Genomic DNA, 23,908 nt, shown 5'->3' with positions numbered 1-23,908 from the left:
ACCCCCACACATCTCTGTTTTGGATTTTGAAGGTGGTTAAACAAGGAAGAGGTAAGCACAATTGCTCCCTCTGTTGCTCATGCAAACCCTAGATCTAAACGAGCAGTTATAACAAATGCATGCCTCTAAGCAGATGTAAATGTCCACAGTTCATTTTGTATACCAAATTCTCTAATACAGTAAGGCCCTGATTCTTGAAACACATCATACCCCCATCTGGCAGCCAATTGGGACACACTTTTTTTTTAAAAGTTGTTCAAGGGAGGATGCCTACTTTGTAGGCATCTATAGCGTGTCTATGTTGACGCATAGGGATGCTTAAGCATACCCAAGGTGGGACATGGGCATGATTTCACCCGGAAGTGGCCTTGGACATGCTTAAGCATCCCTATGCGTCTCTGTAGATGCGAGATAGATGCCTTAAATGTAGGCCTGCAAAATGCTATCCTACATTTAAGGAGTCTGTTCAGTTATGTAGATGCAATTCTTTTTAGGATGCCGATGCGTGATTGACATGTGATCGGCATCCTAAAGAGAATCAGGCCCTAATTGCACAGACTATTATTAGAAACAATGGGTTTTCTGACGTCTAGGGTGGGCTATTAATGATGGCAAAATTTTACTCCTCCACCCTGCTCCCTGCAGTAACTGTCACGATGGGTGATAGAGGCTGAGTGCAGTGCTATGAACAGCGGTGGGTTTAGCTCAAAGAAAAGGTTTTTTTACCAAAAATGTTGGTACTTGTAACTAAGGAGGCATAGCCCCTGACGAAACTAGAAGTGAAACAGTTGGGCAGCTGTCAGGCGCAAAGATAAGTGCCTATCCTATATAGCACTATATGCACTTTATAATTTATGTAGAGCCTGTTGAAAATTTACAAAAAGATTTTTGCTAAGACCAATAATGAAAACAGCACCCCAGCAAGGGCATGAATAGAATTACAAGTAGTGTCTTGAGTGTTTGAGGTCTAGTAAGAAATCCACTTATTATAGTTTTGTCCTCATCATTTGTTATTTATATCTATTGGACATTTCTCTAAGGGGTCCTTTTATCAAGGGGTGGTAGGGGTTTAACACGCGGAATACCATGCGTTAAACCACCTGCCGCGCTAGTCGCTAACGCCTCCATTGACGATACGTTAGTTTTTTGGCTTGCCGCAGGGGTTAGCGCGTGATGAAATGTCAAACGCGCAAACCTCCATAGTGCGCCTTGATAAAAGGAGTCCTAAGTTTCCTTATTTAGTTGATTCCATGTGCTAAAAGCCACACTACTTGTAAAATGCCCCAAAATAATTCTATATCACCCCTGTAAGGGGCATCAAATGCAAACAAATAGGTTTTTTATGGCAATTTTTTCCCCCATTTATATCACAGAATTCTTTGACAAAAATATGGAACTCAAAACATTACAATGGAACATAAAAAATAAAAGAAAGTTGGATGGGATTTGATATACTGCTTTTTTATTTGTGGTTTACACAATCAAAGCAATTTACACATTTTAGACGGGTACTTATTTTGTACCTGGGGCAATGAAGAGTTAAGTGACTTGCCTAGAGTCACAGGGAGCTGCAGCAAGAATTGAATTCACAAGCTCAGGGTGCGGAGGTAGCTGTTCTAACCACTAGGCCACTCCTTCACGCCAACTATTCAACAATCCAACTATATTCCACAGTAAGTGGGAGGCAAGAAATCAGAATTCAGAGGAAGCTTGGAATATAGAAAGAATTACAATGAAAAGCAAGGTAGCCTTATCAGTTCAATTGAAAGAGACACCAGAAAACTGAACCTGGATACAGCTTTAGTCTCCACAACACGAAATCTCTTTACCATCCAGAAAAAAAATTATAATTGGGATAGTTCACAGAACACATAGGAATGATTTTCAAGTAACATGATTTTACAAGGATAACTGAGAATATAAAGAAAGAAACTTCTGTCTATTCTGTGTCCATTTGGAAATACAGAGATTTTTTTTTCTCCTAGAAAGATACAAATCCCTGGATCTAAAGTAAAACTGAAGCAAAGCATTTTTATCTTGCAGAAAAATAAAAATCACTACTACTAGGGTCGTTCTTGAAACAAATTCCTCTGTGGAGCTCTCCAAAATCCCCATCGCAGTAGGGAACTTGCTATTTTCCCTTAGGACTAGACATATTCAGAAAAAAAAGAAGTAGGCCGGAACCGGGAAGGAATAAAGATAATGCAAGTGGAGAAATTTGTATAGCATACTTGCTGAGGCGTCATCTTGCCTCTCCTCATACAAATAGAGTTTAATTCCCAAGATGCATGTTATAGCCCTTAATGATTGGATGTACACGATATGACAAAAGATGAGAGTCCTAAAGTAATTCCACAAAATTGCCCATGCAGTCTGTAGGTGAGTGGATGTTATAGTGAAGAGCACTCCCTCATTGATGCTGCAGTTCAGCCTTTCCTCTTCATAAGCAGCAAAGTGGTTTATTAAAAAAACCCAAAAACAACCCACTAGAAAATGAAAACCAAAATGCTATTATTATACAGAAAAGGAACGGCAATAATAGAGAAAGATTTCATGCCCTGGAGTGCTGCAGAGAGAAAAGCCTAAAGTAGCAAATGAGTTTAAAGGGTGGATTTAAACCTGGGAAAAGGAAACTCAAGATGAAGGTCCCACAGGAAAGAGGGGCAATAAAGTAGAAAGCAGATATCCTAGTGGAGTCCAGATGAACTCAATATACTAGTGGGAGCATGAAGCAACTGACATGCAATGAATGCAGAGTACCAGCAGGGACATGGAGAGTTATCAGTGAAGAGAGATAGGATGGAACATCATTATGTCATTGTGAAATTCTTAAATTGGATCTGGTAAGAGACAGGAAGTCAATGATGCGGAATCAACAAGGGATTAATTTGGTTGCATTTCATAGTGTGACACAGAAGTCTAACAGCAGTATTTTGCACAGTCTGCAATTGTTTAAACTGATACAAAAGGCCCCCAGGATAGACGATATTGCAGAAGTCCAGTTGTGATGTGATTAATATGATGTGATACGTCAATCGCTCCTCCTAAACTTACTTGCTCCACTTCATCACTGACGCTGACCCATTCTGCTTCTATTCCTTTCTCTCCTCTCTTCTACCTTCCAAAGTATTTAGATCAATGCTGTCTTGTTAAAATGTTTATTTTATTTTTATTTTTCCTCTAACTCTACTTTTCACTTCTCTATTACCCTCCAGGTACTTTAGTTAGATTGTGAGCCTTCGGGACAGTAAGGGAATTTTCCAAGTACCTTTCTTATTTCTAATCTTAATGTATATTTTCTGTAAACCGCTTAGAACCTAACGGATGTAGCGGTATATAAGAAATAAATTACATTACATTACATTACATTAATATATATAGCAAGGCTTTCTGAGAAGGGAAGTCCAGATAATGACTAAGAGCCCTGAACTAAGGAAGTATTTCTTTGCCATAGATGATATTTGTATCTCAAAAATAAAATGTTGATCCAGGTAGACCCCCAGATATCTAAAATGGTTAGTGTTACCAGACGTCCGGGAAACCCTGGACATGTCTCGATGCCTGGATGAACTTCCCAAAACCTGCAGTTTGTCTGGGTTTTGGAAAGTCCTGCTGCATCTAAAGGGTCTCCGAGCATGTGCGGATGATGTCACACGTATCCGCATATGTGCGGAGGCCCTCCTGACCGGCGTAAAAGAAGAGACAAGGCTATGGGGAAGGGGAGGGGCTGGGGGGGTGGCGGAACAAGGGAGAGTTTGGGGCAGAACAGGGCAGGGTTGGAGGTGGTACTGGGCAAGGCCATGTGTCCCGGATTTTTTTAGCTTCAAATATGGTAAGCCTAAAAACGGTCCATCAGAATAATGGGTCCTATAAACCAGTGGTTCCCAACCCTGTCCTGGAGGACCACCAGGCCAATCGGGTTTTCAGGTTAGCCCTAATGAATATGCATGAGAGAGATTTGCATAGAATGGAAGTGAAAGGCATGCATATTCATTAGGGCTAGCCTGAAAACCCGATTGGCCTGGTGTTCCTCCAGGACAGGGTTGGGAACCACTGCTATAAACTGTAGGTGTATGAGGACTGAAAGAACTACCAGTAAACAAGGAGGCCAAAGATTCTAAGTGATAGAACACAAGATGATTATTACTCAGCCAGAAGGTCACAGCATCCAAAGAGGAGAAAGACAATCAACAGAAGATATCAATAATATGTTGTCAGCAAAATATTTATTTATATCTGTTTATTTTAATAATGTCTGTACTGTTTTTAAACCAAAACGGTTTATAAAACTGGTACATACATAAAATTTAAAACAAATTAAGACAACTTTCAAATACAAATTAAAATAAATAAGAGCAGAAGGATTCAATTCTTTCGGGAAATCAGCAGACAAAGAAAATAAAATACTTAAAGGAACGCATCTACAAATAATTGTGTTTTAAGTAACTTTCTAAATGCCCCCTTATCACTGCAATTCCGAATTTGCCCTACAAGGGAATTCCACAGTTTTACTCCTGCACATGACAAGGTCATCGCATTGGTTTCCACATATTTTGGATTGACATTTGTCTTCAGCAGCGTAGAATTTTCAGAACGCCATAATCTTGAACTAACAACATGAGAGGACTTGGAAAAATATTTAAGAGTGCCAATACTGACTCCTGAGAAACATGAGAGAGAAGAGGGAACGAAGAAGAGGCAGAGGTAGCAACTGAGACTGAAAAAGTCCTCCCATGTAAAAAAGCCATAAAACAGAGAAGTACAGTACCAGCAATGCCAATATTCTCCAGGTAGAACAGCAAAAAACCATGATTCACAAGGCTAAAAGCAGAAGATAAATCAAGAGAAACAATTAATGCAATTTCACCATTCTCAAAAGCAGAATGTATGTCACTTAAGAAGGCAGCTAAGATAGGCTTGGGGGGGGGGTACTGTGTCCTAGTCAGAAACCAGATTGTGTTGGGTGCAAGGTATTAGAATCAACTGAGAGTGAAGCAATTTGTGAAATATCACCCTCTCAACTAACATACCCCAACCCCCCTTTTTACGAAACCACAAAATCATTTTTTATCTCAGGCCAGCGTGCTAAATGCTCTGCACTCCTTCTATGAGCGTCGTGAGCAGTGCAGAGCATTCAGCGCGTCAGCCTGAGATTTAAAAAATGCTTCTGCGGTTTTGTAAAAGGGAGAGTTAGACAGAAAGCAAAAGATAGAAACAGGACAAAAAATTAATTGTCTCAGGTGGATCAGTATTAGTTTTTTCGAGATAGGATTCACAATAGCAACTAAGATGTAATGAAAAAAATGCAGGGTTATGCACTTGGATGCCAATATTCAGAGTGATGTAAGCAGGCAGGAAGCCCTCCTGCCCACTTAAATCACTTGCCTCAGCCTAATTGGGGATATTCATTGGCACTTAACAGAAGAATGCCACTGAATACCCCCTTAGATCACCCAAATAAAAAGTGGGCAGGTCAGGGGCGGCACTGGGGAGGAGCCCCAGGTTATGCAGGTGCAGGCAAATTCAGTGGCAGCATCCGCAAAGCAAAGTGGCCAGATTTAGGACAGCTCAAAGAGTCACTGCAAGGGAAATGAGTGAGGGGTCTGTGCATCCTGCTGCCACCAATTGCCCACTGGACCACCAGAGGCCGCAGGGGGGCCTTCCTATACATTTGGGGAGTTGGATGATCACAGCATGGGGGGGGGGAGGGCAGGGAGCACATTTGTGGGGGACAGAGGGGGAGAGCAAAGGATGCTCAGGGGTTCTTTTTGTTTTATGTTTAAAAAAATAAATAAATCAAATTATGTAGCCAGCCTGATATTCAGTCAGAGCCGCATAACTCTTATGCAACCCTCGCTGAATATCGCGTAAGTTTAGGGTAACCAGGCCACCCAACATTATCCAGGAATAAATATTCAATGCTAGTGCCTGGGCCTGGCCTGGCACTGAATATTACTGGATAATATAACTAGCAGTGATGATCATGTAAATGTACTCTGCCCTGAATATCAGGGGGTTGGGCTATAGAAACCCAAAGGAGCAGTACCATTTAAGAGAAGTATTTCTGGAGAAGTACTTCTGGGCTTGAAAGAAGAAAGTGGCCAAATAGATAGAAAGGGTAATGGCAAAAACCAGAAGGATGATTGGGTGCATAGGGAAAGGAATAGCTAACAGTGTATAACTCTCAGGTAAGTCTTCATTTAGAGTACAATATAAACAGGATAGAGTTGGTCCAGTGGGCGGCTACTAAAATGGTCTGTGGTCTTCATCATAAAGCATATAGAAACAGACTTATAGACCTCAGTATGTATACTTTGGAAGAAAAGTGACAGAGAGGGGATATTTCTGAGACATTTAAATATCTCCATGGCATAAATGCACAGGAGGAGGATCTCTTGCAACTGAAAGGAAGCTCTGGAATGATAGGGCATAAGATGAAGTTGAAGGGAGATAGACTCAAAAGTAATCTACTGAAATACTTCTTTAAGGCAAGGGTGGTAGATGCATGGAACAAACTCATGGTGGAGTTGGTAGAACAAGGATTGTGTCTGAATTCATAAAAGTATGAGACAGGCAAGTGAGATCTCTTAGGGGGAGAAGGAAACAGTAGATTATGTGGATGGGCAGACTGGATGGACCATATGGTCTTTATCTGTTGTCATTTTCTGTTTCCAATAAGAGGGGATTATCCCATAAGACAAACTAGAATTGGTAGGTAGCATGGCAAGAGGTATTAGACCATAACGTGTCAATTTGTTCCCTGCGGAGATGATTGGATTGAGTTGACAGATAGTAGCCCTATCCTAAAACACTAGCTGGGTAAAGGAGGCAAGTTAATTGAAGACCAGAGATTATCGAGGAGAAGAAGAGAGAAGAAGAAGGAGATGTGTTTGTGGAGAAGATAACCTAGACTGAGAAAGGAGAGACTGTTGCATACCAAGTAACTTGGTGTGAAAGCGCTTGGCCAAATCATTAGCTGTAGAGGTCAAAATCCTAGAGGCAGAATTACTCAGAGAGCACAAATTTCTCAGCACTGAGAATAACTTCTTCAGACAATTAGATGCATTAGCTATATGCAGAAATAAAGAACCTTTTAGAGTGGTCAGTCTAACAAAAGAGACCTTGTACTGAAGATTTAGGGGGGCGTTCTCAAAGTAGGCTACTATTAAGTTAGGTTTATTTTACCACAAACCAGATTATTGTAACACACAGTCCCATTTTATGCAATGAGACCCTGTGCTAAAATAGTCCACCTTTTGATAAAAAGTAACCCAACATAAGGGACAGGTTATCAATGTGGGCTTCTGTTAAGATGGGTTATTTTACCATGTCAGGCCATTTTAGCATAGGGTCTCATCTTAACAGCAACTCCTATTGATAATTTCACCACTTAGAAAAAAGCAAAGCAATAGGAACATTAAGGACTTCTTTTATAAAGCTACGCACGGCAAATGCATTTAATTCTTATGGGCTTTATCACATTTGCTGAGTGGGAATCACTAACGTGGCTTTGTAAAAGGGGCCCTAAGTATAATGTGGTAGCTGGTTAATGCTTCCACACCCAATCTGACCATGACATGCCCCCTACCAAAAAACATTTTTAAAAGATCAATAATACGAGCAAAATGTAACAAAATTCATTAACATGTTTCTGTAGTAACCACCCAATAAGAACATAACACCCTTTATTAAAAGTTCATTCACCTTCTTGTGTCCAGTGGCATTTCAATCAATTTGGTTCTTTTCTCAAAAAACTAGAAATACAACAATTTTTTTCCCTGAAGGCCATGGCATAGTAAGGAGGGATGGGGAGAGGTAGACTGCCCTAGGTGTCATCTACGTGGGGGACACCGGTGCCTCTCCTTCTCACCTCCCCCTGTATACCTCTTTATATGTCCTACAGTGCGAGCAGCATCTTTCACTTGCTGCTTGCACCAGCCTTGACTTCCTTCTCATGTCAATTTCTGGTCATAGGAACCTTAGGTGCCTGAGCCAATCAGAGTCTTATGCCCCTTCCAGTGCATCCTAGGCTGAACCGGGATGGGGAAGGCCCACCATTTTGAAGAGGCGGACTTGCTGGCAGGAAGGAGAGGGCATCTCTCTTGCCACCATTCAAGGTATGGAGGGTAGACATCCCTCCAGCTGATTTCAGATGTCGAGGGGGGTCCTCAGGCTGGAGGAAGTGGGCATCCCTCCTGCCAATTTTGGGTATGGGGGGTGTCATGGGGGAATCCTCAGGCAGGACAGAGTGGGCATCTCTTCTGTCAATTGGGAGGAGGTCTTCTGCCTACCGCAGTTGGCTGAGCTGATCGCGGCAGGGGAATTTTCCCCAATCAGCTGAGCTGGCAGGATTCCCCAAAGCCACAGTTTCGGGGAGTCCTGCTGGCTCAGCTGATCGGAGGAAATTCCCCTGCTGCAATCAGCTGATGGCAAGCTGCAGGATAGTTTCAGGAAACCCTAGCAAAAATAAGCAGATGAAATGTAAGCCAGGGTTTTCTGACCTACAGTTCAGCTACCTATCCTTGCATGAATCAAACATGATTCTGTAATTGGCACTGTTGCATGATTGACATGGGTGCCGGTTAGAGAATCCGGGGGTTAGTGTTATGTCTTTGTCTCTTTCCACATATCCTTTATTGTATTATACTGAAATTCTGTGTACTTGTTCCTTTATAACGCACATCATATTTAATGGTAGAGCTTTCAGTAGGAATGGGCAAGACAGGCAGAATTGATGATAATAACAAAATAATGAATTTTAAAAATGCATCAGCAGACACGAGATGGAGTCAGAAATAAAAGCGGTTATCAGTTCAATTCCAGGTACCTGCTATAATGTTATCCAGTAGGGTTGTGGGCATACAAAATATTCCAACCAGAAGATCACTAACAGCGAGGTTCAAGATGAAGAGATTGGTGACCGTACGCATGTGCTTACTGTTCAGAACAATGAAGCATACCACTCCGTTGCCAAACATGCACAGAAGGAAAATGAGGAGATAGGAGACTATGAAGACAGCGGCCACTGAAGCCTGGTGAAGATAGAAATCCACATAGGAAACGTTGCTCCAAGCAGACAGGTCCTGATATGTCCCATTAAGAACCAATGTAGGAGTTCCTGGCCTTGAAGAATTGAAGCTAAGTTCATCGTTCATGGTATACTCTGAAAAAGATAAAGCATTAGCTGTTTAGCTTTGCGGCATCTACTTCGTGGTGTATGCATTTTCTATGTTCTCCTTCTTTAGTGAAAGTTGCTGAAGTACAATGTAAAAGTCTTCAGTATAATGAGTTTTATGAGCAGCGGTCTACATCATAAAACTTCCATTAACATTAGCGTCATTTACTGCATTGCATAGACAATTAAGTATTAATGGTAAGTTAATTCTTCCCTACAGTAATAAAAACCTTAGATAACAAGAACATTAATAGCACAGCAAAAAGCACGGTTGCCTGCATCATAGATAGTATAGTCTTCAGTCCGCAAAATATGGTTAAACTGAAAGATAGATTCAAATAATGAGCCAGATGCAAACAAGCATGACAAATAATAGCAACATACACATCTGTGACCCTGGTGAGATGCAACATTAAACAATGTTTTTCTCACTCAGTTCCAAATAAAATGAAAATATGAACAGACTGGCTGATATTTAGCCAGCGGTGAACAGCGGTTTTTTGTCCACCACCAGTACTACAACCAAAAATTCAATGCAAGGCCCTGCGTGGCATTGAATTTCCATTTTTTGCAAAGCCAGCTAGCACATTGTCCAGCTTTGGATCTTTCAAGAAAAAGCTCAAGACTATTCTTTTTCTTTGTGCCTATGGGGTCTAAGGGTTCAGTGTTTTTGTTAATTACCACTAATTGTTCATTGTCTATTGTTTCATTTAATGCTGTGTAAGTCTGTTGTAATCCACCTACTGCAGTGGTCTCAAACTCGTGGCCCGGGGGCCACATGCGGCCCGCCAGGTACTATTTTGAGGCTCTAATCACAAAAATAAAATAAAACAGTTTCTTGATCATATGTCGCTTTAGCTATAAATGACAATATTATTATTAAGACTTAGCCAAAAGGAAAGATTTATAAACTATAAAGAGTTTTTACCTCATGCAAAACTATCATTTCTTTAATAAGACATTAACTATTTTTTCTGAGGCCCTCCAAGTACCGACAAATCCAAAATGTGGCCCTGCAAAGGGTTTGAGTTTGAGACCACTGACCTACTGTATTTCCCCACATATAGGCCGCCCCCTTGTATAGGCCGCCAAAAAGGCCTAGACTAATTAAAAAACTGGTAGAGAAGCCGCCCCATTTATGTAGCCGCGGCTTATCTACCAGTAACTGGGCGGCCTATACTACATTTAAAAATCATCCCCCTTACCTCCCTTCCTCCACTTTCCTCCTTTGCTGGTGGCGGCCTCGTCAAATCGCGCCGCCAGCATTGAAGAGCAGGAGCGAAAACTAATGGGAAAGTGATACAGAACGCAGTACACAGCTGGCCTGCAGCCGCAAGCGTGGCTCCTGCTCTTCAACGCTGGTGGCACGATTCGACAAAGCCGCTGCCAGTGAGGGAGGTAAGGGGAGAATGGGGGGGGGGATGATTTGTGGCCTGCCTGCCTGCAGCTGCAAACATGACTCCTGTTCTTCAATGCTGGCGGAGTGATTCGACAAGGCCGCTGCCCGCGAGGGAGGGAAGGCGAGGGTGAGGGGTAGGGGGATGATTAAAAAACCTTACATAGGCCGCCCCAGATTTTCAAGCCTCATCCACTGGGCCGGCTTGCAAAACCCATATATAGACCGCAGCCTATATATGGGGAAATACGGTAGAACTTTGGATAGTGCAGAATAGAAATGTAGAAAATAAATAAATAACCAGTTAAGTCAATATTCAGACTTAACCGGCCATGGGCTAGCGCAGTGGTTCTCAAACCTGTCCTGGGAGCCCCTCCCCAGTCAGTCGGGTCTTTAGGATAACCCTATTGAATATGCATGAGAGATATTTGCATATAGTGGAAACAAAAGGTATGCAAATCTGCCTCATGCATATTCACTAATAAATACCTACTAACTTTAAGAAGCCTTCTATTGCTCTTATCATTTTTAATTTTTTATTACCACATAATAAATATATTTATCCCAGGACAAGCAGGCATGATATTCTCACATGTGGGTGACGTCATCTACGGAGCCCCGATGCGGAAGCATTTTCAAGCAAACTTGATTGAAGATTTAAGTTTGCTCTGCTGCTCCACGCATGCGTGCCTTCCTGCTCCACTAGGGGGTGCATCCCCTCGTGGTCTCCAGTTCAAAATTTTCCGCGAGCCTAGAAGACGTGTTTTTCAGGCTCTGCCCCAACTGCCTTCTAGCACCGCGATTTTTTTCTTGTTTTTTCACGATTAAGTCGCTGTGCGCGAATTCCTTACCTTTTTACTTGATTCCTGCTTCGTTTTCAACGAGGCTTCCGGGTCCCCGTGGCCGCGTGGCTAATCGAGCCGCGGCTACTTTCGATTTAATGTCCCGGCCTTTGACCGGCTTTAAAAAGTGCACCCGGTGCGAGCGGCTTCTTTCTCTCACAGACCCGCATCGCCGGTGCATCCTTTGTCTGGGGGCGACTCACCCAACCGACTCCTGCCCCCAGTGCGCTATTTTCCAAAACCGGGCCCTCCGCCGAAGAAAAGCCCGCATGGCGGATCTCTTCACCCCGGACCAACCCCCCACTTCGGCCTCGAGGTCGGCCCTGGCCTCGGCCCCGGCCTTGACCTCGGCCCCGGAAACCTCGGCATCGCCTCGAGACTCGACCCCGAAGCCCTCGGGACAACAGAAAGCCTCGGCTCCGGGTAAGTCCCCTCTTCCCTCTTCAGGTTCTGTAACAGCGAAGAAGCCAGCCTCGGGGACAACGGCGACGCATGGCGGAAGCCCCATGCTTACAGCCCCGTCTAAGCCCTCCAAGCCTTCGGGCCGTGCCTCCACCACACGGGAATACTCTGATACGAGGTCGCCCCCAGTGGAGCGCACAGAGGCAGGGGACATGCCTTCGATGCTGTCCGTGCCCGTCTTCCAGGACCTACTCCGAGCGATGATCACGTCGGAGCTGTCCGCTGCAATGGCCCAGTTTCAATCGGCCTCGACCTCGAATGTGCCAGACCAACCTGAGCCTCACACCGAACAACCTCGAGGAAAGGTGCGCAATCCTCGCCGCATCCCATCCTCCTCGGACTCCTCGCCGAGACGCCCGAGACATTCCCCCTCTGCGCACCGCCGAGGGGCAAAACGTCGGGCTAGAACGACAGAAACCTCGAACCGCCGTACCTCCAAGAAGGCCCGAGGTTCACCAACCCTACGAGGCCGTTCTCCCACACCTCGTACAGGACCACTAAGGGTGGCTGAGTTATCACTCTCCAACCCGCGTATCCTCCGAACTCCCCCCCGGACGCATTCTCCGAGGGAGTCCGGATCGAGGTCACCAACTCGACATCGATCGGTACCCCTAACCCCGGCATCGTCTCCGAGGGACTCCTCGAGACGCCGAAGATCGACAACCCCGGAACACTCTCACAGTGCTTCCCCAACCTCGGAGCATGGATCAGAGCATGAACCTCGATACTCGAGGGAAGCCTCCTTATCCTTCTCCACCCGGCGAAGGTCTCGTTCCCTGACCCCGCACGGGGCTCCGGGGACATCTCGCCCATCCTTCACTCGCTTTGTCCAAGACATGGGTCACGCATTGGACTTAGATCTCCAGTCCGACTCCAGATACTCTAAGGAGTACCTGGCGGAGCTGGATATGCCATCACTGCCCAGAGAGTCCCTTCGCTTACCACCTAACCCGGTACTCCAACAGGCCTTCTTCAGGAACCTGGAGACCCCCTACATGGTCACGGCCGTACCCTCCAAAATGGAGGCCAAGTACCGCACAGTACCTTATCCGGGATTCGAGCAACCACAGCTCTCCCACCAATCGCTGCTAGTGGAATCCTCCTTGAAAAAGGCTCACCCGTCCCGGGTCTCAGCAGCGGTACCCCCAGGCCGGGAAGGCCGAACCCTGGACAAGTTCGGCAGGAGACTATACCAAAACGCAATGATGGCCTCTAGGGTGCAAAGCTACACTTTCACCTTCACATCATACCTCAAACACCTCATTGGACTATTGAGAGCCTTTGAGACTGACCTACCGGCCTCCCGGCAGGAAACGTTCGGCCTGCTTTTAGAGTCCCTCTCCAACCTGCGCCTTCATCTATTCCACGCGGCCTACGATGGCTTCGAACTCTCCTCCAGAGAAGCAGCCTTCGCTATCGCCATGCGCCGACTAGCTTGGCTGCGCCTGGTCGACATGGACCCCAACTTACAGGACCGGTTAGCTAACCTCCCCTGCGTGGGAAAAGAATTGTTCGATGACACTATCGAGGCGGCGACAAAACGCCTCTCCGAGCATGAACGCTCATTTGCCTCCCTTGTCCGGCAAAAGCCCAAACCGCCAGCGCCCAGGCCATACAGGGCCCCTCCGCGCCGCTACCCACAAAAGTCCACCCCTGCTTTCTCGCGGCCCCCACCCAGACGTCCGCAAGCCCATCACAGGGCCATGCCCAAGTCCCAACCGCCCGCGACCACCAAACCATCCCCGTCCTTTTGACGGGACACGCGGAAGGGGGCGGGCCCCCTCCGCCATAGTCCCAGGCCGCCTTCCCATCGGAGGTCGACTCAAAGCCTTTTACCCTCGCTGGGAACAACTCACGACGGACGCATGGGTCCTTGGCGTGATCTCATCAGGGTACTCTCTCAACTTTCGGGCCATTCCCCCGGACAACCCCCCAAGGAATTGCCCTCCCAACAGGACTCAGCTACCTCTACTCCTCTCCGAAGCTCGAGACCTGCTTCGCCTGAGAGCAGTGGAGAAGGTCCCCCCCCGACCAACGGGGAAAGGGCTTCTACTCCCGTTACTTTCTGGTACCGAAAAAAACGGGAGACCTACGCCCAATACTAGACTTGAGACGCCTCAACAAATTCCTGGTACGGGAAAAGTTTCGGATGCTCTCACTACCAACACTCTACCCCCTGATCGACGAGGGCGACTGGCTCTGCTCCCTCGATCTCAAGGAGGCGTACACACATGTCCCAGTGCACCCCGCTCACCGCAAGTTTTTGCGTTTCCAAGTAGGGGACTGGCACCTACAATACCGAGTCCTCCCCTTCGGACTAGCATCATCACCTCGGGTCTTCACCAAGTGCCTCGTGGTGGTAGCAGCAACCTTACGCTCCCAGGGCCTCCAGGTATTCCCCTACCTGGACGACTGGCTAATCAAAGCCCCGTCCAAAGAAGGGGCTATCTCAGCGACCCAACAGACTATTACCTACCTACAAAGTCTGGGGTTCGAAATAAACTTCCCAAAATCTCAACTACGCCCCTCACAATCCCTACAGTTCATCGGGGCCACGCTGGACACGGTTCGCCTCCGTTCCTTCCTCCCCCCTCCGCGCCTGGAGGCGTTAGTAAGTCTGAGCCGAAGGATCTCTCGGCTGACCTCAGTATCAGCCCGACAGATGATGATCCTCCTGGGCCACATGGCCTCCACCGTCCATGTCACACCCTTCGCCCGCCTCCATCTGAGAATCCCTCAATGGACCCTGGCGTCTCAATGGCGTCAAGACCGGGACCCGATCGACCGCTCCGTGACAGTGACTCCTTCATTGCAACGATCGCTCCGCTGGTGGGCCGACTCTTCAAATCTTTCCAAAGGTTTGCTCTTCCTCACCCCACCCCACAGCAAGGTACTCACCACGGACTCGTCGGAGTACGCTTGGGGAGCCCATCTAGACGGCCTGCGCACCCAAGGAATGTGGTCAGCACAAGACCGCCGCTGCCACATCAACGTGCTAGAACTTCGGGCCATCTACCTCGCAGCAGTAGCCTTCCAACATCTGCTCCGCGACCGAGTGGTTCTCATCCGAACCGACAATCAAGTAGCGATGTACTACGTAAACAAACAAGGGGGCACAGGGTCTTGGCCCCTTTGCCGGGAAGCCCTGCGCCTCTGGAAATGGGCAATCTCCAACAACACCTTCCTTCGGGCGGTGTACATACAAGGAGAACAAAACTGCCTGGCGGACAGACTCAGCCGCCTCCTCCAGCCACACGAGTGGTCACTACACTCTCAGGCCCTACGAGGAGTGTTCGAACGGTGGGGGACGCCTCAAATAGACCTGTTCGCGTCCCCTCACAATCACAAGCTGCCTCTCTTCTGCTCCCGGATATACTCCCCGGACCGGCTCGAGGCCGACGCCTTCCTCCTCGATTGGGAGGGAAGGTTCCTGTACGCGTTCCCGCCGTTCCCTCTGATACTGCGGACGCTTGTCCACCTGAAAACAGTACAAGCCACCCTGATCCTGATTGCCCCTCGCTGGCCACGCCAGCCGTGGTTTTCCCTTCTACTTCAACTCAGTGTCAGAGATCCACTGCCTCTGCCTCTGTTTCCCTCTCTACTGTCACAGGGTCAGGGTTCACTGTTACATCCCAATCTTCAATCTCTTCATCTGAATGCTTGGTTTCTCTCCCCCTGACTGCTCTCCCCGTGTCTCAATCAGTCAAGGAGATATTGGAGGCCTCCAGAAAAACCTCGACGAGAACCTGCTACTCCCAAAAGTGGACCAGATTCTCAACCTGGTGCTCCTCCCACAGCCAGGACCCGGTGTCGGTCCCCGTCCCCCTGGTCCTTGACTATCTACTTCAACTATCTCATTCCGGCCTAAAGACCAACTCCATTCGAGTACACCTCAGTGCGATTGCGGCCTTTCATCAGCCCCTGGAAGGGAAAGCCCTCTCGCTCCATCCCTTAGTCACTCGCTTCATGAAGGGCCTGCTGAACGTCCACCCCCCTCTCAAACCTCCCCCGGTGGTTTGGGACCTTAACGTGGTTCTGGCTCAACTAATGAAACCCCCATTTGAGCCCCTAGACAAATGCCATCCAAAATTCCTCACTTGGAAGGTAATTTTCCTACTTGCACTCACGTCCGCACGGCGGGTTAGTGAGCTACAAGCCCTGGTAGCGGACCCACCCTTCACGGTATTCCATCACGACAAGGTGGTACTCCGCACCCATCCAAAGTTCCTACCTAAAGTAGTGTCTGATTTCCATCTCAATCAGTCCATTGTCTTACCTGTGTTTTTTCCCAAGCCCCACTCTCACCCCGGAGAAGTGGCGCTCCACACTCTTGACTGCAAAAGAGCGTTGGCCTTTTACCTCCAACGCACTCAGCCACACCGGAAAGTCCCACAACTGTTTTTGTCCTTCGACCCAAACCGGTTAGGCCACCCAGTTTCCAAACGCACCTTGTCCAACTGGTTGGCCGATTGCATCTCCTTTTGCTACGCTCAGGCTGGTCTCGCGCTGCATGGTCGAGTAACGGGACACAAAGTCCGAGCGATGGCAGCCTCCGTAGCCTTCCTCAGGTCAACACCTATTGAGGAAATCTGCAAGGCTGCCACATGGTCTTCGGTTCATACCTTCACCTCCCACTACTGTCTGGACTCCCTGTCCAGAAGCGATGGCCGGTTCGGCCAATCGGTGTTGCGAAATCTATTTGCTTAAATTGCCAACTTCCCTCCATCCCTCTTCAGTAAGCTTGGAGGTCACCCACATGTGAGAATATCATGCCTGCTTGTCCTGGGATAAAGCACAGTTACTTACCGTAACAGGTGTTATCCAGGGACAGCAGGCATATATTCTCACAACCCACCCACCTCCCCGAGGTTGGCTTCTTGGCTAGTTAAGTGAACTGGAGACCACGAGGGGATGCACCCCCTAGTGGAGCAGGAAGGCACGCATGCGTGGAGCAGCAGAGCAAACTTAAATCTTCAATCAAGTTTGCTTGAAAATGCTTCCGCATCGGGGCTCCGTAGATGACGTCACCCACATGTGAGAATATATGCCTGCTGTCCCTGGATAACACCTGTTACGGTAAGTAACTGTGCTTTATATCACACTGATTTAAATAATATATTACCAAACCACACTCTCTATGAACAAATCATACTACACAACTGTTTTCTTTATAAAATAGCTCAATGGGAATACCCCTTTGGGCCAGAAAACCTGGACTGGAACAAAGCCTTTTCTGTTTCAGTTCCTTTTCAAAACCCCATTGTCCTGTAACATTATCACATGTTCTCATGCTATATTACAAATTGTTACCACAGTCTCATGTTTCTGATGTCACCATTGGACTCTACAATCATGTTGCTCAGTCGGCCCAACACAGGGCTGTGTTTCGCTGGATCAGCGTCTTCAGGAGCTGCGACTGCTTCAGGTTTTCACTCAGTTATTTCACCTCTTATCATAGTTCATTATATCATATAACAACAGCAGCAGCATGAGGTTCAAAACCTCCGTAGCCAGGGCAGGATTAATTCTTCGAGGGCCCCTAGGCATACAAGTACACTGGCCCCCCCCTGGCCCGGCCCCACACACGCTCCACCTCCATTTATCTTTTTTCTTATTTACTTCTTTATTTCTATTTCTATTTGTATTTCTTTTCTTTTCTTTTTTTAATTCAAAAAAAGCAAAGATTAGCATACCTGTGCACAGTTTTTCTTCTATGCAACCCCCAAACATCTCTGAACAAATCCCTCTTCCTTCCCTTCCCACCTATTTACCTAGGACTTTAACTATGAACCCTTTCCATACATATATTAAAGTGTTCAAATACATTGTAAAGCAGTAATACTATCCGAAATATGTCTACATTAATAACCAAGTTTACAACGTCTCTCAACTGCCTCACTCTACGTCAACCAACTGTAACCCATATGTATATATAAACAACCAAATCTGTAACTCCTCTAGTATGTTCCACTCCATGTATGTTAACTTGTAATGAAACAACAAGGCAAGCAGTCCACCAAAGAATCCAACATGAAACAAGATCGGCAGAAAATAAGGAGATTCAAATCAGGTTTATTCAAGGTGCTCCCAAGAACCATGCCCAATGCATTTCATAAGAACATAAGAATTGCCGCTGCTGGGTCAGACCAGTGGTCCATTGTGCCCAGCAGTTCGCTCACGCGGCGGCCCTCTGGTCAAAGACCAGCACCCTTACTGAGACTAGCCCTACCTGCGAACCTTACAGTTCAGCAGGAACTTGTCTAACTTTGTCTTGAATCCCTGGAGGGTGTTCTCCCCTATGACAGACTCCAGAAGAGTGTTCCAGTTTTCTACCACTCTCTCGGTGAAGAACTTCCTTATATTCGTACGGAATCTATCCCCTTTCAATTTTAGAGAGTTCCCTCTCGTTCTCCCATCTGCAAATTTAAATACCTCACTCGTAGTTCCAATTTTCAGATCATTTATAAATAAGTTAAATAGCACCAGTCCCAGTACAGATCCCTGCGGCACACCACTATTTACCCTCCTCCATTGAGAAAAGTGGCCATTTAACCCTACCCTTTGTTTTCTGTCAGATAATCAATTCTTAATCGACAATTGAACATTGCCTCCTATCCCATGACTCTTTAATTTTCTCAGGAGCCTCTCATGAGGAACTTTGTCCAAAGCTTTCTGGAAATCTATATACACTCCATCAACCAGCTCACATTTATCCTCATGTTTATTCACACCTTCAAAGAAGTCAAGCAAATTGGTGTGGCAAGAACTCTCTCGGCTGAACCCATGCTGACTCTGTCTCATTAAATCATGTTTGTCTACATGTTCCACAATTTTATTTTTTATAATTGTTTCCACTATTTTTCCCAGCACCAAGGTCAGGCTTACCCGTCTGTAATATCCCAGTGTAATATTGACCACCCTCCATTCTTCAGGTACTAAAGACAATTTTAGCGACACTTGTCATGCTGTTTAGATTATTGCAGTTCCTTATATAGTGGTTGCAGGGTGAATGACCTTTATAGACTACATTTAATACAAAACACAGCAATTAAACTTATTTATCAGTTGAAGAAGTATGATCACGTTACCTTGCACTTAAAGAATGCACACTGGCTCCCTGTTCAACACCACATCACATATAAGGAACATGCACATTTATCATGTTACCTGATTCTATACATTCCACCAATGAAAACAAAAACTGTGGATACAGATGTTCTGAAGTTAATTTATTAAACACTGACATATAAAACCATAAAAATTCAATTAAAAAAGTACAATGATAAAAAATACTGTCTGTGCAGGGTCCGGTTGGATTTTTATCACAGTATTTTTTATCATTGTACTTTTTTAATTGAATTTTTATGGTTTTATATGTCAGTGTTTAATAAATTATCTCCAGAACATCTGTATCCACAGTTTTTGTTTTCATCGGTGGATTGTTTTCACTGTGGATTATTGGGTCTCCCCATTTTTCTTTGTTGTTCTATACATTTCACCACACACTCTTAGATTTAAACAACAAAATTGACTAAACATTCTAAGTTATAGGGAGATAATTCATGAACATCCCCGTTATTCTATTTTGTCAGTACAAGGCCTGAAATTTGAAATTCATTACTGTAACATCTAAGACAGTATACATCTGTAGCCCAAGATAAGTCAACCTTTAAAACTTTTTTGTTTAAAGATGCATACACTTAAATCCCAATCCCCTTTCTCTCTCTTACTGGGGATTAGTTTCAGCTGCTCTATGAGCACCAATGACAATGACACCCCACCCACCCCATACTGTTCTTTTGACTATTGGAGGAGAGTGTGGTGTAGTGGTTAGAGCTACAGCCTCATCAGCACTCTGAGGTTGTGGGTTCAAACCCTGCACTGCTCCTTGTGACCCTGAGCAAGTCACTTAATCCTCCACTGCCCCAGGTACATTAAATAGACTGTGAGTCCACTGGAATAGATAGAGGAAAAATGCTTGAGTACCTGAATAAATTCATGTAAACTGTTCTGAGCTCCCCTGGGAGAACAGTATAGAAAATTGAATAAGTAAATAGTGTGAAAAGCTTCAGACTCTGATAACCAGCTATTGTGACATCATAATGCCTCATTCCACCAATGCCTAAGAGTCAACCTTATCAGTGATGTCACAATGGCTTGATTGTCCTGTACTTGGCTCACTTTTACTACGTTTTGATTTCTAGAGTGGCACAGTGGTTAAAGCTACAGCCTCAGTGACCTTGGGCAAGACACTTAATCCTCCACTGCCCCAGGTAAATTAGACAGACTGTGAGCCCACCAGGACAGATAGGGAAAATGCTTGAAGTACCTGTATGTAAACCACTTTGAATATGGTTGTAAAACTACAAAAAAGCAGTATATAGGTCCCAACCCCTACTGTAGTTTTTCCGCCTTCCCTTTTGTATCATGTCAGTTGGCCCTTGTATAGTCCGTGTCTTTGTTTTTTAGATTGTAAGCCTCCCTGATGGCACTTGTCGTGGGGTGGGGTAGAAAGTTATAAATCAACATGAAACTTGATTTGCACGTACAACTTAAAGGCAGCACATACAGAATCTGGAGGTAAGTGAATAATGCAGACTTAACATAGGAGAACTGAGCACCTTCTAAATAGGAGGCAGTAAGTACTCCCACTTAAATATTTTTTTTCAGGTTCAGGTGACGCATGCTAATGAAAGCATTTGTGCATGAACTGAAAAAATATAGAAAAACATTTTGACTAAGGCTGTGTTAGAAACGGACATAGTGTGCAGGAAGTCACGCATTAAAATGCACTAAGCCTATTTACTAACACAGTTTAGTAACCAGAATCTTATCGCTGTGACTTACTCCAGGAGATGTGATGATGAGAACCGTTGATCGGGAAGAGTATCAGTATAGTTTTCAGCATTACAAACCTAAAACAGCATTCATCATCAAGATGCCCAATTACTTAAAATGAATGCTGTCAGTAAAACAATTATTGAATATTCCATATTTTATAGACATTCGAGTTCATATATTTGCTATGGATTACAGCTCTAATTTTACAGTATGCTAATAAACTTTTAGGCATACTTGATATAAGAACATAAAAATTGCCACTGCTGGGTCAGACCAGTGGTCCATCGTGCCCAGCAGTCCGCTCACGCGGCGGCCCCTAGGTCAAAGACCAGTGCTCTAAATGAGTCCAGCCTCATCTGCGTAAGTTCCAGTTCAGGAGGAACTTGTCTAACTTTGTCTTGAAACCCTGGAGGGTGTTTTCCCCTATAACGGATTCCGGAAGAGCGTTCCAGTTTTCCACCACTCTCTGGGTGAAGAAGAATTTCCTTAGATTTGTACGGAATCTATCCCCTTTCAACTTTAGAGAGTGCCCTCTCGTTCTCCCTACCTTGGAAAGGGTGAACAGTCTGTTTTTATCTGCTAAGTCTATTCCCTTCAGTATTTTGAATGTTTCGATCATGTTCCCTCTCAGTCTCCTCTTTTTCAAGGGAGAAGAGGCCCAGTTTCTCCATTCTCTCACTGTACTGCAACTCCTCCAGCCCCTTAACTATTTTCGTCGCTCTTCTCTGGACCCTTTCGAGTAGTACCGTGTCCTTTTTCATCTACGGCGACCAGTGCTGGACGCAATATTCCTGGTGAGGGCGCACCATGGCCCGGTACAGTGGCATGATAACCTTCTCTGATCTGTTCGTGATCCCCTTCTTAATCATTCCTAGCATTCTGTTCGCCCTTTTCGCCGCCGCCGGCTTCATCGACTTGTCGACCAGTACTTCATTTCACAGCTATACTTAGCTATTTTATCCACCCCCCACCCTCCCTTTTTACAAAACCGCGAAAGCGATTATAACATAGGCTGATGTACTGAATACTTTGCGCTGCTCACAACGCTCATAGGAACTCTGAGTCTTAGGAGCAGTGCAAAGCATTCACCGCGCCAGCCTGCGCTAAAAAACGCTTTTGTGCATGGAGGTCATGAATAATCCTGAAGTCCAAAAACTAACCCCCTCCCTTTTACTAAGCCACGGTAGAGGTTTCTACCATGGTCCAAAGTGCTAAATGCTCTGACGCTCATAGGCATTCTATGAGTGTCGGAGCAGCGTCAAAGCATTTAGCGCTCTGGGCTGTGGTAGAAACCTCTACCGCAGCTTAGTGAAAGGGGGCCCAAGTGGTGGTCTGCCTACTAGTTGGAAGTTCATGATGGATTCTTTGCTTTCATAGACCATCATAGCAAAGAACGTGATGGGTGGAAATCAACAATGTCATACACATGCCCATTCTTCCACAGAAGTGAACTAGCATTTTATTACAGAAAGTGTTTGAGTGTCTCTAGGAGCCCATTAGCCTTCATTGTTCTCAGTCAATATTCTTTTGCAGATGATTTGATGGGTATTTATAAGAGTAAAGTCCTAGCATCTGAGCACTGTTCTCTAATTGGGAAGTGCACTGGTCGTACCACTGGGTCTGATATTTCTCCAAGGATTTCTTTAACATTTTTCCTTTTTTTTTTTTGTGGCAGTAAAAGGGGTGCTGTTGTGCTCCTGCTTTTAAAAGTCCCTTGCACTGATGATGTTCTTCAACATTTTTAACAATGTGTTTACATTTTAAGCCTTTCGGGGTGATAGCAGTCCAGATTGGTGAAATGAGTACCTGGTTTGTATATCTCTGCAACTAGGTGAAAATGACCAAGTAAACATAGAACTCCAAGAATACCCACTCCTTGACTTATGTTACCAAAGCTGCCTTCAAACCTCCCACTGCAATTTCCCCGTCCCCACAGATAACTGCAGAAACTATCCAGTGTCATTCTTTAGTGTCTGTCTCAACCTCAGTCTTTTTACACCTGCATTCTTCAATGCAAGGCTTGAGGCTCAGTGGCTGTGCCCATTCATGCTCTGATTCTTATGTGAGCCAAGTATAGGACAATGAACCCATTGTGACATCACTGATGAGGTTGGCTCTTAGGCATTGGTGGAATGAGGCATTATGACATCACAATATCTGCTCTGGATACCAGAAACTGTCATTCTTTAGTGTCTATCACAACCTCAGTCCTTCTACACCAGCATTCTTCAATGCAAGGCTTGAGGGTCGTGGCTGTGCCCATTCATGCTCTATTTCTTATGTGAGCCAAGTATAGGACAATGAACCCATTGTGACATCACTGATGAGGTTGACTCTTAGGCATTGGTGGAATGAGGCATTATGACATCACAATATCTGCTCTGGATACCAGAGACTGTCATTCTTTAGTGTCTATCACAACCTCAGTCCTTCTACACCAGCATTCTTCAATGCAAGGCTTGAGGGTCAGTGGTTGTGCCCATTCATGCTCTGATTCTTCCCTCTCTCCTTAATGAATGACAAAGGAAATGAGAATGGGGACAAATTTGGTCTCCATGTCATTCTCTTTTCAACAAATCAGTAAGCAAAGCAGTCCAGTTGGTTACAAGCATTGCTTACATTAAATTCATTAAATGAATATTGCATATTTTTCTTACCCCCTCTTTTACTAAGGTGCGCTAACCGATTAGCGCACGCTAAATGCTAACGCGTCCATAGACTGACATGCACGTGTTAGCGTTTAGTGCGCGCTAATCGGTTAGCGCACCTTAGTAAAAAAGGGCCTAAATATATCTTTGTTGTACATATATTCGCGGATTGTCCAGCCCTTCTTTGTTGTAAACCGCCTCAAACTACTACGGCTTTGGCGGTATATAAGAAATAAATTATTATTATTATTGTTATCACATATTATTGACCTCATGTAAGAACATAAGAAGTTGCCTCCGCTGGGTCAGACCAGAGGTCCATCGCACCCAGCAGTCCGCTCCCGCGGCGGCCCATCAGGTCCATGACCTGTAAGGTGATCCTTGTCTAAAACCCTTTAGTTCCCTTTATCCTTCTATCTATACCCTTTCATAATCCTATCTCTACCTCTGTCAGTATCCCTCAATCCCCGTATCCTTTAGGAATTTATCCAATCCTTCTTTGAATCCCCTTAGTGTACTCTGTCCTATCACAACCTCCGGAAGC

The 23,908-nt window shown here is 45.4% G+C and overlaps 1 protein-coding gene across 1 annotated transcript in view; it reads right to left on the bottom strand.

Annotated features, from left to right (window-relative positions):
- NPFFR2 (neuropeptide FF receptor 2) overlaps window positions 1–23,908 on the bottom strand; it is a 108,326-nt gene that overhangs the window by 16,519 nt on the left and 67,899 nt on the right. The window contains exon 2 of the mRNA XM_033960331.1: window positions 8,828–9,163. Within this exon, the coding sequence (XP_033816222.1) occupies window positions 8,828–9,163 (336 nt within the window). The remainder of the gene's footprint in view (window positions 1–8,827; window positions 9,164–23,908) is intronic.

This window comes from Geotrypetes seraphini, chromosome 1 (genome assembly GCF_902459505.1).
Source record: "Geotrypetes seraphini chromosome 1, aGeoSer1.1, whole genome shotgun sequence".
NCBI classification, from domain to species: Eukaryota; Metazoa; Chordata; class Amphibia; order Gymnophiona; family Dermophiidae; genus Geotrypetes; species Geotrypetes seraphini.
Note: the sequence above shows the minus strand (reverse complement) of the source record. Positions and strands in the feature narration are given on the sequence as shown.